The 16,324-nt window shown below is 44.6% G+C and overlaps 1 protein-coding gene across 1 annotated transcript in view; it reads right to left on the bottom strand.

Annotated features, from left to right (window-relative positions):
- GRHL2 (grainyhead like transcription factor 2) overlaps positions 1 to 16,324 on the bottom strand; it is a gene marked incomplete at both ends in the record, with an annotated part of 113,842 nt that overhangs the window by 6,093 nt on the left and 91,425 nt on the right. The window contains 2 exons of the mRNA XM_082675236.1: positions 4,895 to 4,980; positions 7,225 to 7,319. Coding sequence (XP_082531362.1) covers positions 4,895 to 4,980; positions 7,225 to 7,319 — 181 coding nt within the window. The remainder of the gene's footprint in view (positions 1 to 4,894; positions 4,981 to 7,224; positions 7,320 to 16,324) is intronic.

Below are 16,324 nucleotides of genomic sequence, written 5' to 3' on the forward strand. Positions count from 1 at the left end.
TATCAGCACAGGGAGTCCTGCATCTATTAACTCGCTCAATTCTCACATCATTGCAACAGAATAGGTGTTTTTAGGAGACCCGTTTCTCCGGGCAAGGAAACTCAGGCTTAAGTAATCAGGGTCCCTCAGCTAGGAAGTGGCAGAGACAGGATTTAAAAGGTAACAGTCTGGCAGTCTGGTTTCAGATTCTAAGCTCATAGAGAAAAGGGGCATATGATGGGCCTGTTTGAAGCAGGGCTCATGGACCCCATCCAGTACCAAGAAGCAACTGGCAGAGTTGACACGGGCATCAGGCTGCCGAGGGCAACAGTCTCCAGGAGGACAAAGCCCTGCCCTCTGTGCAGTTGTCAAAGGCAAAGGCAGAGGCAGCTGGACAAAATGCCACCCTAACACAGCGTCCTCTGCCTCCACGCCAGGCAAGGAAGTGGGCTTTGCCAAATCCAGAAGCCTGGAAAGAAGTGAGACCGTGCAGGATAGCATGTGGAGGAAGCTGGCCATCTGTCGGGAGATTACGGAAGGAATCCTTCTGCCCAGGAGCTGGATGGTGTCACCACAACACTCCCCTTCCGTGTGCATGGCAAGCACACGCTTCGTGATAGTTCTCAGAGCGGGGGCATTAGGACTGCCTGGTTTTTTCTTTGTGTTTTTCGAGTAGTCTGAACTGCTCGTATATGTCCATCATTTTTAAAAGCTCATGATCAATATTTTTAAGGACCCCGTAAGACTTCCCTGATGCCCAAGAGGATCCTAGGTCTTGGACATATCTCATCAGTGTGTTACTGGCTAGCTGACGATCTGGAACTTTTAGACTTTTACTTTGTGGAGAGTTCTCTTTGCCCAGAAACCTCAGATATGTGACAGGCAGAACTAGAGATTTCCATTGGTTTTCACCAATGTAGGACTCTGTCTGCCTGGTCTAGAGGCATCCAACACAACTGCCAGCGCCGATGACTTTTTTTTTTTTTTTTTTTTTTTTTTTTTTTGCGGTACGCGGGCCTCTCACTGTTGTGGCCTCTCCCGTTGTGGAGCACAGGCTCCGGACGTGCAGGCTCAGCGGCCATGGCTCACAGGCCCAGCCGCTCCGCAGCATGTGGGATCTTCCCAGACCCGGGCACGAACTCGTGTCCCGTGCATCGGCAGGCAGACTCTCAACCACTGCGCCACCAGGGAAGCCCCTAAGGTGCACTTTTGGAAAAGGGGTGGCTCTTGCTTATAAATACTTCCTAGGTGGCTACATTTGACCTGTCAATAGAATTGGGGAGGACAGGCCTGCATCTCCATGCATGAATGACTCAGCTGCATAGAAGGGGGTGCTACCGGGGCCACGAGCCACCTTTTCCCTGTGCACCCAGCCAGCTTCACCAGGGGAGAACACCCTTCTCTAGCCCCTTTGGCTTGAGGGAATCTCAATCTGCCTCTCCACCCCATAGCACTTACAGCCGTCTACTACACACACACACACACACACATATATATATATATATATATATATATATATTTTCATTTATACAGTGTTTCTGTATTTAAAATTTTATTTATTTTTCTGGCTGCATTGGGTCTTTGTTGCTGCATGCGGGCTTTCTCTAGTTGCGGCGAGCGGGGGCTACTCTTCCTTGCGGTGTGCAGGCTTCTCATTGTGGTGGCCTCTCTTGTTGTGAAGCACGGGCTCTAGGCATGTGGGCTTCAGTAGTTGCAACACACGGGCTCAGTAGTTGTGGCACACGGGCCCTAGAGCACATGGGCTTCAGTAGTTGTGGCACGTGGGCTCAGCAGTTGTGGCTCGCGGACTCTAGAGCGCAGGCTCGGTAGTCGTGGCGCATGGGCTTAGTTGCTCCGCAGCATGTGGGATCTTCCCGGACTAGGGATCGAACCTGTGTCCCCTGCACTGGCAGGTGAATTCTCAACCACTGCACCACCAGGGAACTCCCTATATACAGTGTTTCTATGTGCTACTTTAAACACCTTGTATAGGAACTCATTTAATCCTCGAAACAACACTACATCTCATTTTATCAGTATCTATCTTCATAATAATATCCCATATTATTATTACTCTCATTTCAGAAACGATGAACCTGGGGTACAGAGAGGTTGAGTAACTTGCCCAGGGTCACACTACTCTGAAGTGTCAGAGCTAGGATTTGAACCCTGACTGTGTGGGATCAACCATCATACACACTACTTCTTGCCTGATGGCTTACTATTGCCTAAGCTTCTTTCCTTTAGTTGTTGTGAGCTGTGACTTGGAATGGTTATTCTTCTTGCAATAACTTTTCATGTGTGGACGTCTCCCTAAGTGGACTTAAGTTGCTCAAGGGCTTAAGCTGGCTCTGCCTCTCTGTGGAGCTCAGGAAACCCCACATCTGTAAATGACGGTGATGACACCTGACCTGCCAAGTTCACAGGGCTATAGTGAAGCTCAAGTGAAGCAATGCATGTGAAATACATGCCACCCATAGCACTTGGCATGGTGGTACATACACAGTGGATGCTCAATTCAGTCAACAAATATATATGCTCAAACACCTGGGGATACACAGAAGACAGCAAGAGACAAAGCCCCTGGGGGAAGAGAGAAACAAATTGGGGAAGAGAGAAACAAAAAAGCAGAGTTAACTCAGGGATTGTTTGGGTGGAAGTGAAGGTGACATTTAACCCCACTGTGATCCAGCGAGACCACAGCTACAGAACACTTGTAGAACTAGCCAGATGTCACAAACAGGAAAGGAAGACACCAAGGAAGAAGGCGTAATGAATCAGTTCAGAATTGGTCTAGGTCAGTGGTTCTCACACCTGGCTGATCTCAGAATACCCTGAAAAACTGTTAAAAATACAGATTCCTGGGCTTCCCTGGTGGCGCAGTGGTTGAGAGTCCGCCTGCCGATGCAGGGGACACGGGTTCATGCCCCGGTCCGGGAGGATCCCACATGCCGCAGAGTGGCTGGGCCGTGAGCCATGGCCGCTGAGCCTGCACGTCCGGAGCCTGTGCTTCGCAACGGGAGAGGCCACAACAGTGAGAGGCCCGCGTACCGCAAAAAAAAAAAAAAAAAAATGCAGATTCCTGCTGCTCCACCGCCCTCCCCCACCTCCACTTCAGCAGAAAGGGAATCTGGGGTTGAGGACTGGGAATATGCATTCAGAACAGCTGCTAAAGTAATTTTCAGCTTCACCACCATCCTAGGTAAGTCAGTTTCAGTAATATGATCTTAAAGGCCAGATTAAAGGTATGAAATTTGTTCAAAGGGCTTCTGTAGCTCATAAATCAATCTTCCAGTCATTTTAGGGTTATTTAAAAAGATCCTAGTTCATTTGAAGAGAGATAGATGATACTTTTTGTTGTGTTCATTTCTGGTTTTGTTTTCCCTTTATGGGGTGGGGGGCAGATTCAGTAACAACAAACGCCATGCCAATGACAGATCCTGAGAACAGAAGAGATTACCAAACCCTCCAGCCAGCTGTTTCTTAGAGGGTGGTCCTCCATGCCCTGCTCTGAATTGCCTAACAATGCCAACCACATTGGTAACATTCTTGTGCTTTTTAAAAAAAATTTCAGATGAACAAATAATTTTTTTACATATCATATAAATTCCCCACTTAAACCATTTAAAGTGTACAATTCAGTAGCATTTAGTACATTCACAATGTTCTGCAAACGTCAGGACTATGTAGTTCCAGAACAATTCATCACCCCAAAAGGAAACTCACTAAGTAGACTTTTCTCATTCACTTTTCACCCAACTCCTGGCAACAACTAATCTGCTTTCTGTCTCAATGGATTTGCCTGTTCTTGATATGTCCTATAAATTGTACGATTATACAATGTGACCTTACGTGTCTGGCTAGCAATTCCACTCCTCAGTATACACCCCAAAGAATTGAAAACAAGTATTCAAACAAACACCTGTACCTGGATGTTCTTTGCAGCACTATTCACAATAGCCAAAAGGTGGGGGGGGGGGGGAATCCAAATGTCCATCAACTGGTGAATGGAAAAACGAAATGTGGTATATCCATACAATGGAATATTATTCAGCCATAGAAAAGAATGAAGTACTGATTCATACTACAACATAGATGAACCTCAAAAACATTACGCAAAGTGAAAGAAACCATCCACAAAAGACAACATAGTGTATGATTCCACTGATAGTCACTGTCCTGCACATTTTCACATATTACTCCATAGCCCAATATGCTGTTTCAATGCAGCAGTTTTCCAGACCAACAAAAATTCTAGACTGTCCCTTGGCAGTCCTGCTGTCTTCATCACCACAAAAACCCTGGATCTTCTACAACATGGTTGTACAGGGGAGTCAGATATCATTTTCAATGTAGAGTCATATTCAGATGGATAATACATGGATAAAACATGAAATAACTTCCTGAGCCCAGGTTGGGTAATGCTAGACTAAACAGGGGATGAAGAGGGAAGGAGAGATTTCAGAATCTTACTTAAATCATTTTATAACTCTGCAATTTATATTTTTTTCTTAACCAAAAGAGGTCATATTTTATTTTGGATTACACTATCGCAGCTGGCAAGACACTTCCTAATCGTTTTTGTTCTGTATAGATTTGGAAGTTAAACGTATCTAATTTGGTTTCATGCAGAGACAAATGGAAACTCACAGTTTAAACTTTCTCTGTGGCATCTTACTCTGATTAGCCTTAAACTGACAGGGAATTGGCAGTTTTACAAAGTTTCCTTCTCCTTAAGATGCTAATAATAAGCCAGACAGGGTGGAAATCAGTGTCCCCATGAATCTCTACTTTTTCTTTTTCCTTGAGAAAGCTCATTCCAGGGCCATCTCGAAGGCTGCATTTTAATAAATGGATTTCAGCTCAGGAGACTACATGCCGGTTTCTCGGAGGCTGAAGGGGGTTCATTGCTTACCGCTTCCATCAGGCCCCTCACGGTGGGGGATTTCAACATCAAGGCATCAAACACATCGTCTGTCTCCTTCCTCACGTACAAAAGCACTGAAAGAGAAGGGACGGGAAGCCGTGACTGCGAAGCCCACACAGCTGCCCCAGGAGACTGCTTCCTACCAGTGGCTGTTACAGATGAACATTCTGTAACTTCTTCCTGTAACCCCCAACAGAAAAATGTAATTTCCAGCAGGCTGACCCTAAGGAAACCCCAAACCATATTCTATTGGGTTAGCCAAAAAGTTCGACCCACCCGAACGAACGTTTTGGCCAGCCCAATATTTAAATGAGGGCCGCTTCCACTGGATTTACAGACCTCTACTGTAAAGGTCTGTATGTAAAAGGTCTGTAAAGGTCTGTATGTAAATGTAAAAATCATTGTCTTTAAAATAGTGTGGCTGCTACTTCTGCTGTAGGAGCCCCTGGAATGGGTTAAAGGGGGCATGGCAGCGGGTTGATGGGCTGCAGTGCCACCATCTCCTGCTGGGCTTGTCGATAGCCACACCTGCATGCTGGGCTTACAGCTCACCCCCAGGGCCTGCCCAGAGAGGCAGCTCTCATTAACTGTGTATCTGTGGATAGCAATCACTCCACTAACATAGCAGTAACCATTATCAGGCATCCCAGAACTTGTACAGACAAAGGCAACCGACTCCCATGACTTTGAGAGAGCCACCCTGAGAAGTGGCTACAAAGGCAAAACAAATAATGGCATTGGTGATAATTACAGTCATTCTCTGTCCTGGAGAACTTCTAACAAACAACGGGCACTGTCACTGACCCTGACTCCTTGTGCCTCTCAAAGCCCAGCTCAGCGTAGGAGCTCCAGGCGAGGGGCTCAGTAACTCCACTGTCCTTTTCCAAAGAAAAGCCACTCCCGGGAGAACGAGTTCTCTATTGCTGGAAGGTTGCAGTGCCCTCACGTGTCCCTAGGACTGAGATGTCTCAAAGGCCGTAACTTTGCATTTTGTCACAGCAATTCCTGATGGCAATTTTTGTGCAGACTTCACAACCTCAAAATATCTGAAAAACACAAGCTTTGGACCAGCCAGCATGTACTAAATATGGATGTAAGCTACTATCACTTTGGCCCGTGTGATCCTTGATTTCCATATAACATTGCCCTCATTCTAAAGGATGAGATATAAAAGGCATGCAGGAATGGAGCTCAAAATGCACTCGAATATTTGATGGTGAGCCTGTGAAGCCGGAAAACCCTTTATAGGTTTAAATATTACTACTGTAATTAACACTACTCAGGTATTTACACTCCTTGAATTCTGAAATGCTCATTACTCATTCACAATTATGATAATATTCCTTAACTAGATCCAGGTCTAAAAATAAAACTAATTATATTAGTGAAGATGGAGTGCTTACTATGTACTGGGCACCTGAGTTTGGTGTTTTACATACATTAACTCATCAAGCCTCCCTCTGTGACGTGGGTACTCCTGTCACCCCATTTTACAAGTGAGGACTCCAAGGTGCAGAGGACCTTCCCAAGGTCACGTGACTCGATGTGGCTGAGGGAGGCTACACAGGGGATGCTCTCGACCATTATGCAAATCCCATTTCAACAAATAGGAAAAAAAACATTCTCAGTAACAAAAACCTCAAGCCTGTGCAGATGGTGGACGTACGGTAACCTGACTCATTAAAAGTCCAGTGCTGTAAGCAGAAGGTCTCTGGAAGCTCTTGGTGTTGGCTACAGCAGGATGTGGGGAGAAAAGCCACCACCTCCCCTTTCCCCTTACTCCCAGGAGGGACAATGAATCAGCACAGCATCGAGATGCTGAGCAAGACACTGACAGGCCTGTGCTTCGTTTCTCATTCTCTCGGTGAAGTGGGATAAGATCCCTGACTGAGAGAAAATGAGTAAGTTGTGATGTCACAGAAAACAGGTTCCCTGACTTGTACCGTGATTAATCGTTTGCGTCTGTTGAAGGATTCTCAGCTGCTGCTGCTTATGAGAGGGTATTGTCAAACACAGCACGAGCTTCTTTTTAACCTTGTATCTCACTGCTTGATGAGTCAGTATATTCACCACATTTCCCTCAAGGTAAAGGAAAGAATCAGTGCCCAGGAAGAATAAATGTTTGCTTAGGGTGTTTAAAAAGATAAGGTTTAAAGCAAAGGAGGAGACTGTGGACTTCCTGGATCAATAAAAGCATCCCCAGGCTAGCACGGAACCACAGGGACATGGGCCGGTCCGGGGGTTCTTCTCAGTGAAATGTCCCCACCACCATTCCTAATTGGAGCAACACCGGGGGAGGGCCTCAACGGGAACAGTACCTCGCTTCATCCCTTCTTCCTTCATCTGCTTAGAAGGTGCTGGACCAAACTCCTCTTCCATGGGCCTGAACATCCGTTTCACAAGGACACTGCTGCTAGAAAAGGTGAGGAGAAAGTGTTAATTAAGGAAGGCACCCGGGGTGCCAACAAAAAGGTGTATGGATGTGTCGGTCCCTATCTCTTCCCTTTGTTTACGCCATCCCTTATCACGACTGGATCCACGCACCAACCTCCTGCCTCCCCCTCACGGGTCCCAAGTCTGCATGTGGGGCAGAACACACATGCCAGTATCTTTCACGCATGGCCCTGAGACATCCTCCTTGCTGCTGAACATGGATCCACCGAGGTGAGGCCTCTGGGTTTTACCCATTCCGTTCTGCACCTAACCCCCCTTCCTGCTCAGAAGACCAGGGCTGGGGATGCGGGCCTGAGCCCTGTGTTTGTGTGGTGTGCAAGTTATACAGCCCGTCCCACCTAGCTAGGGCCTGGGTGTCCCGCACTTTCTCGCCAGCCCCGAGGGCACAGCGTGACCTCTGGAAATGGCACGGGCCTGCCTCGCTGGTTCTAAGTTATGAGGCTGCCCTCGGTTCCTGCTGTTCCACAACTCCATCAGCTTGGAGCAGAGGAGACTGCAGTGGCTGAGGTTCCCTAGACCCGGCCCTTCCTCATGGGAGAGGGTTTCGGTCCCCCTTCCTGCGGGCCCACGGGTCCCCAACTGGCCAGTTCTGGTGGCTCTGCATTTCCTCCCAAAGTCTCTGTCTCTCTGGGCACTCTAGGGAACGGAGGGCTGTTCCAGAGGAAGGAAATTAGAAGAACAGATTGTCACTGAAGAGAAGTCATTGCCGCTGAGTGTCCCCTCAAACTCATATGCTGAAACCCTAACCCCCAGGAGGATGGTATTCAGAGGTCCGGGCATTGAGAGGTAATTAGGCCCTGAGGGTGGGGCCTCCATGATGGGAGTGTCTTTATGAGAAAAGGACACCCTCTCTCTTTCTGCCGCATGAGGACACAGCAAGAGGATGGTGATCTGCAGGCCAGAAAAGGGTCCTCACCAGACACTGACCATACTGGCACCCTGATCTCAGACTTCCAGCCTCCAGAACTTTGAAAAATACATTTCTGTTATTTAAGCCACCCAGTTTATGGTATTTTGTTATAGCAACCCAAACTGACTAAAACACTGAGAAAATGCCCCTGCATGGAGTCTTATGGTCCTTTAAGCCCTCAAGAGAGCAGGTGTAGGTTTTTAGAAGACTTTAATCTCTCTGGGGATTCCTGGAACCAGGCACATGAAGCAATGCCAGATAGGCAGTTCTGCAGAATTGTTAAGACATGAGATCTGGGGTCCAGACTACCTTGGTTTAAACCCCTGCTTTGTAGACTCACAGACATAGAAGACAAACTTATGGTTACCAAAGGGGAAAGGGCGGGAGGGATAAATTAGGAGTTTGGGATTAAAATATACGCACTACTCTATATAATATAGATAACCAGAAAGAACCTACTGTATAGCACAAAGAACTATACTCGATATCTTATTGTAATAATCCATTGTAATAACCCATAACCTATAATGGAAAAGAATCTGAAAAATTATATGTATAACTGAATCACTTTGCTGTACACTTGAAACTAACACAACACAGTAAACCAACTATATTTCAATTAAAAATTTAAAAAATAAACCCCTGCTTTGCAATCTACTAGCTACGGAAACATGGACAAATTCTTCAACTGCCCTGAGCCAACAGCCTCTTTAAAAGGAGGATGTTGAGAGGCTTCAATGAATTCAACATAATGTAAATTCAAACTCACAAAGTTGCCTGATACATTTTAAGTACTACAGAAGTGTTAGTTAGAGATGATGATGGTCATGATGATCATGATAATTAAAGTTGGAGAGATTTGAGGAAGAGACATAACGGGGAAGAGTACATAAGGCAGACAATTTAAAAGAGCTCAAAGTTTCCATTCACTATCAGATAGCAAACAGCCCAAACTACCACTTTGGCCCAATTTAAGGGCTAAAGTTGGAAAAGCTTCCTGCATCAGAGACTGACAATTATATCAATCCCAAGCTTCCAAGATAATATAAAACCCTGCTCCGGGGCTTCCCTGGTGGCGCAGTGGTTGAGAGTCCACCTGCCAATGCAGGGGGCACGGGTTCGTGCCCCGGTCCGGGAAGATCCCACATGCCGCGGAGCGGTTGGGCCCATGAGCCATGGCCGCTGAGCCTGCGCGTCCGGAGCCTGTGCTCCGCGACGGGAGAGGCCACAACAGTGAGAGGCCGGCGTACCGCAAACAAACAAACAAAAAACCCTGCTCCAAAGCCAAGTCCCTATTGGCATCATTGTCATTAAGAAGTTCTTTTTATCAATTCTCAACTGGAGCTAATGGTGGGGTCCAGTGGTAGAAAGAACACATGGTATAAAACTGTGGACAGTCCAAAAAGTACTTCTATTAATTCTAATAGTTTAAAGTATTAAACCAACAAGGCTTTAAATTACCATCTTCTACTCTAGGTGGTCCAAAATTATGTTTATGAGCCCTTAATAAGACCACGCTTTTCATCAAAGCACTTTACATCTCCTTGGTCAATTAAGTCTTATGAACACTCTGTGAGCCAGCAGCGCAAAGACCAATCTTATCCCTATTTCGGTGACAACCAAACTAAGGCTCAGGGCGTTATGTGTCTCATGCAGGGCAACGCAGCTAAAACAGTGAAACAGGCTGTTGAGAGAACCCAGCTCTGAGGAGCAACCTCATGATAAAGTACTCGATAAATCTGAGATGATGGTGAGTGAGGGTATGAGAAATGATATTCAGAGTCAGCATTCTATTTTATTCCATAGTAAGTCAAACTATGGAAATAGCCAGAAGAAAAACTCAAACTCAAGTCCCAGCTGAAGGTGGTAATAAGTTTTTAGAGCACTGTTCCCTCTATCTTTCCCTCACTTTTCTTTAATACCATAAAAGCGGGTCATATTATTCTGTCATGTCTTGGAGCTGGACTGACCATGACCCTGGGAGCAGAAGATTAAAAATCTATTGACATTGCTGTCAATGACCAGTAGGTTAATGATGGGTAAATAGCCTGAAACATCACCAGACACTCTTTCATGTTGTGTTAGGGTTCCTAAACTAGGGATTTTCTTTCTCTCATTAAGAAAGATTTATTTACATTTTTCCAGGTCTGTTGACTTTTGACAGCACCCCATTCTGAGCATGACAAACTTTGCCATTAAAATAACATCTTGGATAAACCACATTTCTCTTGGGAGTTCAGAAATGTTTTTTCACACTTTCAAATCTATAAACCCAGTAGGAGTCAATAAGCTTGTGTGGTCTGAATTCAATGGTTTCATTTCTTTTTAAAGCAAGGTGAGAAAAAAAGGGGCAGAAATGACTGCCCAAATGACAGAAAGAGTAAGGATTTCAGGTCTCCTAATGTCCTGTTCAATTACACTGGCTTGTAGCACAAAAGGACAAGAACAAGGAGAAGGTGCTTTCTCTGACATCAGTCTCCATCCCGTGGGCACAACATGTTAACATGTAGAGGGACTCCAGTTCCAGCAACATATGAAATCATTGCTTTGTGGGGTCAATGTCAGGGAAAGCAAGTCCCTGAGGTGTAAACAAGGATGGCTAAGTTTCATCAGAAGAAAAACTGGGAAGGTGTTTGGATCTGAAGCCTGTCTCTGGACATACTTGGCAATGTTGAGCCCTACCTATCAGGCTGAACCACACTAGGCATCAGTACCTAGGTGAGGAGGTACCAAAATAAAGCATGGAAAGGAGGTGCAGGCACCATGGAGACATAGTTTGTCTAGTTCACAACTCTGCTTCTGGCCTGTGTAGGCTGATGACCACATCTGCCCTAAATAAATTAACATCCTTACCCTTTGTTAGCCTCAGAAAAGAGGAGGTGCTCTTATGTTCAGGTCCTCACAAAGTCTTTCACATTATGGAGTAGAATCTCAATTAGTTTATTTTCAACAATAAATCACTCTGGGGAAGAACCTATCATCCCCAAATGACTTTAATCAATGCTAGTTCAGGGTCTTGATAGAAGTTCATCTGACACACTCAGTACACACAAACCAAAATCAACAAACAAACCCCACATATGTTTATAATTATGGTAGTTAAGAGCTTACAATTGAAAGTAGTAAATAACTAGGTCAGTAGGCCCCAGAGGAAATACAGATATTTCTGTTTCTGGCTAAGATGTTGTATCTTGTGGCAAACCAAGCAATGTTCCAGCCAAGAACGATGTAAGTAACTGTAAATATATATACATATATATTTAATCTTATTGAAGGTATTGGACACTACTGTTGAGTCAGCCAGAACCTGAGAGCTGAGATCTCAGAGGAGAAAAATGCGAGAGGTGAGCTGATAGTCAGTGGGCCACTTTCCTCTGGAAGCATTTGCCATTTCTCAGCTGGGAGTAGAGGATGGTGATCGCAGCAGAGGCACATACTTAATGGCAAAGAAGTCTGCACAGCTTTTGGCAATCTTATGGTGTTAGAGAAACAGAAATTTGTGTTTAGGGCTGCAAAGTTATTCAGGACTAATAGGAAAACTTCCAGAGAGTAGAGAAGCACAGAGAAGTAAGCCAGACACTGCAGTATTCCTTCCCAGGTATTTGCCAAGTTTTTAAGCTGCACAGGATGAGAGAGTAAGAAGTTAAGCAGAAAGCCCTTGAAACTCATAGAGGAGGCTTGGGTAGTCTCCCCATGCTAAGGAGACAAAAATTGAACTTCAAGCTCCATGAAGGAAAAAGACCCATAGAAAGTCCCTCAAAGGTACAATCTAGGAGTTAGGATGAATTAGAGGTCATCTGAGGTTAAAATAAACTGCAACCCAGCTTTGGGTCAGTTCTGTCCCTGACTCAGTTATGGTGATCTGTTAACTAAGGCTACATACCAGATAGGGAAAACCTTCATAAGGAAAAATATGGTCATCCAGAGCCTCCATAATTTTTATGCATATTGTTCATCATTCAATGATTATCAAATATTAAACAGGACCAAGGGAAAAACATACAATAGAAACACACCCAGATAACATACTTATAGCACAGTTATTATGTTCATGAAAATAAATGACAAGACATTTAGAATTGAAGTTCATTAAAATAAACCAATTAAGTGGAAGTCCTAGAACTAAAAAGTGCAATAATTGAAATTAATAACTCAATAGATGGGTTTAGTATATTGAACCTAGCAGAAGAGAGGATTTGAGAGGTCAATAGAAAATATCCAGGCTGGAGCATGGTGAGTAAACAAGATGGACAGTTTAGAAAAGAACATAAAAAACATAGGGACAGAATAAAAAACTCTAATACACATTTAGAGTCTCAAAGGAGTGGGGAGAGAACAGGGAAGAGCACTATTTGAAGAGATGACAGCCAAGAATGTTCCAAAACTGATGAAAGACATCAACTCACAGATTCAATGAGTGGTATAAAATACCAAGCAGGGGGAAAAAGAAAGTACAAAGAAAACCCACACGTAGAAACATCATAAAAAATTTGAAAACCTGAGAGAAAGAGAAAAATTTTAAAGCAGTCTTTCTCAAATGAAAGAAAAAAGAAAGGGAGGAAGGAAGGAAGGAAGGAAGGAAGGAAGGAAGGGAAGAAAGAAAAGATTACATTTCAAATAGCAACAATAAGACAGTTGACTTATCAACAAAAAATGATGGAAACCAAAACTGAAAGATAGTAACTGCCAACCTGGAATTTGATACCTAACAGAAATACCCTAGAAAAGCGATTACAAAATAAAAACATTTACAACAAATAAACAAATATGAGAGAATTCTTTGCCAAAAGTTCCACAACAAAAGAATTATTAAACAGAATTCTTCTGGCAATAGGAAAAGGATCCCATGTGTAACAATCACTTTGCTATACACCAGGAACTAACACAACATTGTAAATCAACTATACTTCAATTTAAAAAAAAAATAGGAAAAGGATCCCAAAGAGAAACAGAGAAATAAAGGAAAGAATGAAGAGCAACAGAGAGGGCAAATGTAGGTTAAATTTATTAAAAAAGGCAAAGCTTAGTTCTAAGAGTCTTTAGTTCAAATCTTCTAATTTGCAAAATGGCTAACTAGTATACAAGCAAGAATAACTGGTACTAATGTAAGAAACTGATAAAAATCTGCTACTCTGAGGGATGGTAAACATGATTTTCATTTCCTTAAATATTTTCTAAAAATCTTCCTTGTATATCTGATGAAGATTTGAGTATTATTGAGTGGATTTTTTAACTGCAATATCTAACAGTAAAAATCAAAATACATCAATTGAAAAGGGGGTGGGCCTGGAAATTCCCCAGTGGTCCAGTGGTTAAAATGGTGCTTTCACTGCCGTGGGCCTGGGTTCAATCCCTGGTCAGGGAACTAAGATCCCACATGCTGAGCAGTGTGGCCAAAAAAAAAAAAAAAAGAAAGAAAGAAAAGGGGTTGGGCTTCTTACAAGTGCATGTGAATCAATAATTATCTTGAAATAAAAGGTTTGATTAAAAACAGACATGAGGATGCCCAAATTTGCCAAGAATCCCTGTGCCCCAAATGCAGTGCAGAAGCCACAGAGCTGCTAGACTTGAGGGGACCTCACAATAGACTGGAACGGGGGACACCTCTGTGGGGACCAGTGTGGACAGAGGATTAAGGCAAGAATGGTTTTCCAGGAACTAGAGGTCAGATGGAGATGGATACCAGATCCCCAGAAATAATGGAAATAGAATTTCTCATCATGCATGATATTTGAATATCAATTTAAATACTGTTTCAGGGAGCGTAAGGCCCTTCCCTCTTCCCCATGAGAGCCATTCATGAATCCCCGGTTAAGGGCTCAGCTCTACAGAAAATCCTTTTTGTCTGGTTTTTCTTTCCATTTTTCTTCATCTTCCTCTCTTCCATTTCTCAATGAAGTATCATTTATTTAGGGCCTGAAAAGGAACCTTGGCAACAATAATAGCTCTGTTTTTTTGAAAGCATCTTCCATGTGTCAGGGCATTTTACATATTAATGCTTCTAATAATTCTAGCAGGTAGGTATTAATATTTGCTATTTTTAGATGAGGGAACTGAGGCCCCAAAAGGTTGTTATCTTAAGTTACACAGCTTGTAAGATCAATGCAAGACTCAAATCATGGCTGACTGGCTCTAGAGCAGTGGTTCTCAAACATTGCGTGCATTAGAATCACCTGGGGACTTTAAAAAGGTCTCCATGCCTGAGCTGCACCCATCTGCCAATTTAGTCAAACTCCCCGGAGACGGTCCCTGTATGTGAGTATTTTTTTAACTCCCCGGCTTGATACTGATATGCAGCGAGAGACCTGCTGCTCAGAGATGGTGTCCAAAAGCCTCTGTATCTGTTGTAGCCCCTGCCTAGGAAACAAGCCTGCATGGGGTCTGTGATCCCCAGATTCAGCACCAGAAGTCACCCCAAATACTTATCACTAGACAGGGAGGCAGGAGCGAACAGGTGCTCCTCTTTTCATTTCGTTCAGGTACCTAGCTGGCGATGGCTCCCCATCCCACCTCATCCGAGTTTTCTCTAGTTTCTCTATAACTGCTGGCGCTTCAGGGCAAAAAGCTCTCCTCCTCATGAACAAGCCCGTGTCTGGCCACCACTCTGGCTTTGGAGTAGTTGGGAGAGGGCCCTGGTGCACCTGGGCAGGCTGTGTCCTCCAGCTGGTGGCTGCCTGAAGGACGCTCTCCAACACTCAGTTAGATGCTTTAACACTAACTGATTTATGCCTGGCAGGGAGAGAGAAGAACTGGCCAGACAGTCCTGATCTGATGAAGGCTAAGCGAATGCCCATGAAGGTGGTTCTCCCCAGGGCTCGGTGAACTGACCCCCTCCGCCAGGTACACTCTCCTAGGCTTGTCACAACCTGGGTCCGGAAATCCAAACAGTGTGCCTTTGTCAAGGCCAGAGAGCCATCACGATGAGGGCCTGTCTCTGGATGATTCCTTGGCAGCCACAGATCAAGAATTACGAGGGTTAGGTGACGGGGCGTGATGGCTAAAGGCAGGCGATGGGAGTGCAGCTAGACCCAAGTTCAAATCCTGCCTCTGTCACTCACCAGCTATGCGGCTTCGAAGTTTCCTGATCTTTTGAAGTTTCAGTTTCCTCATTATAAAGTGGAAGTACGTATAGCATCTTCCCTATGGGAATTTTGGAAGAATCCAATAAAATCCATAGAAAGCACTTAGGACAGTGCCTAGCCAAGGTGTCCAGTGAATGTCGATTACCACTTTTACATGTAACCATAGCCAAGTCCTACTATGTGCTAACGCTGGGCTCCAAGGCCGCCCATATTGCTCAGTCGAACTCTAATGAGAAGATGGTTAAGAGTAAGAGCCTTGGGCCTCAGGCCTCAAGATTCTGCAATAAAAGAGGGGAATTGTTACAGAGAGGCCAGGCCAAAAGAGGTCAAAGTAGGTCAATTCGCCACCTAAATGTTGCCGACTTGCAGGGAAGGACAGTGACGCTGAGGCAGATTCACAAGCGCAGCCTGCACGTGCAAGAGCATTTAGGTCCCAGGCACTTCTTATTCATAACACTCAATTTTCTCACAAGAGATCTTACAGATCGTCTTATACAAAACCCTCATTTTACGATGGAGGACACCGAAGCCCAGAGGTCAGGGAGGTGGCCCCAGGCTTCACGCTGGTGAGCGGCAGCCCGGGAGTAGAACGCGGGCTTCCTCAGCTCAGAGTCAACGTTCTTTCCGTGACACCAACCTGTCCTTTGTAAACTACGTGAACAACAGATTACAATTGCTCGTGCTAAGCGTTTCTGTTCATTCCCACCCCTGGAATATATTGCCTCTGTACCAAGACGAAAAGAACAATCTAATTATGTATTTAGAAAATTTGGAACTCAGAATCTAGAGGTCAGATCCTGGACAAGGCTCTGCTCCTAACCAACTAGGGAATTATTAGGCTCTTCTGAGATCCTCTATCCTTCAGAGGGTGGCACACTTTTTCTGTAAAGTAAATATTTAGGCTTTCCAGGCTAGACGGACGGTCTCTGCTGCAACTACAGCAGCGCCTCTGTACTCAGCTCTGCTGTGGCA

The sequence above is a fragment of the Grampus griseus genome (genome assembly GCF_964374135.1).
Source record: "Grampus griseus genome assembly, chromosome: 17".
NCBI classification, from domain to species: Eukaryota; Metazoa; Chordata; class Mammalia; order Artiodactyla; family Delphinidae; genus Grampus; species Grampus griseus.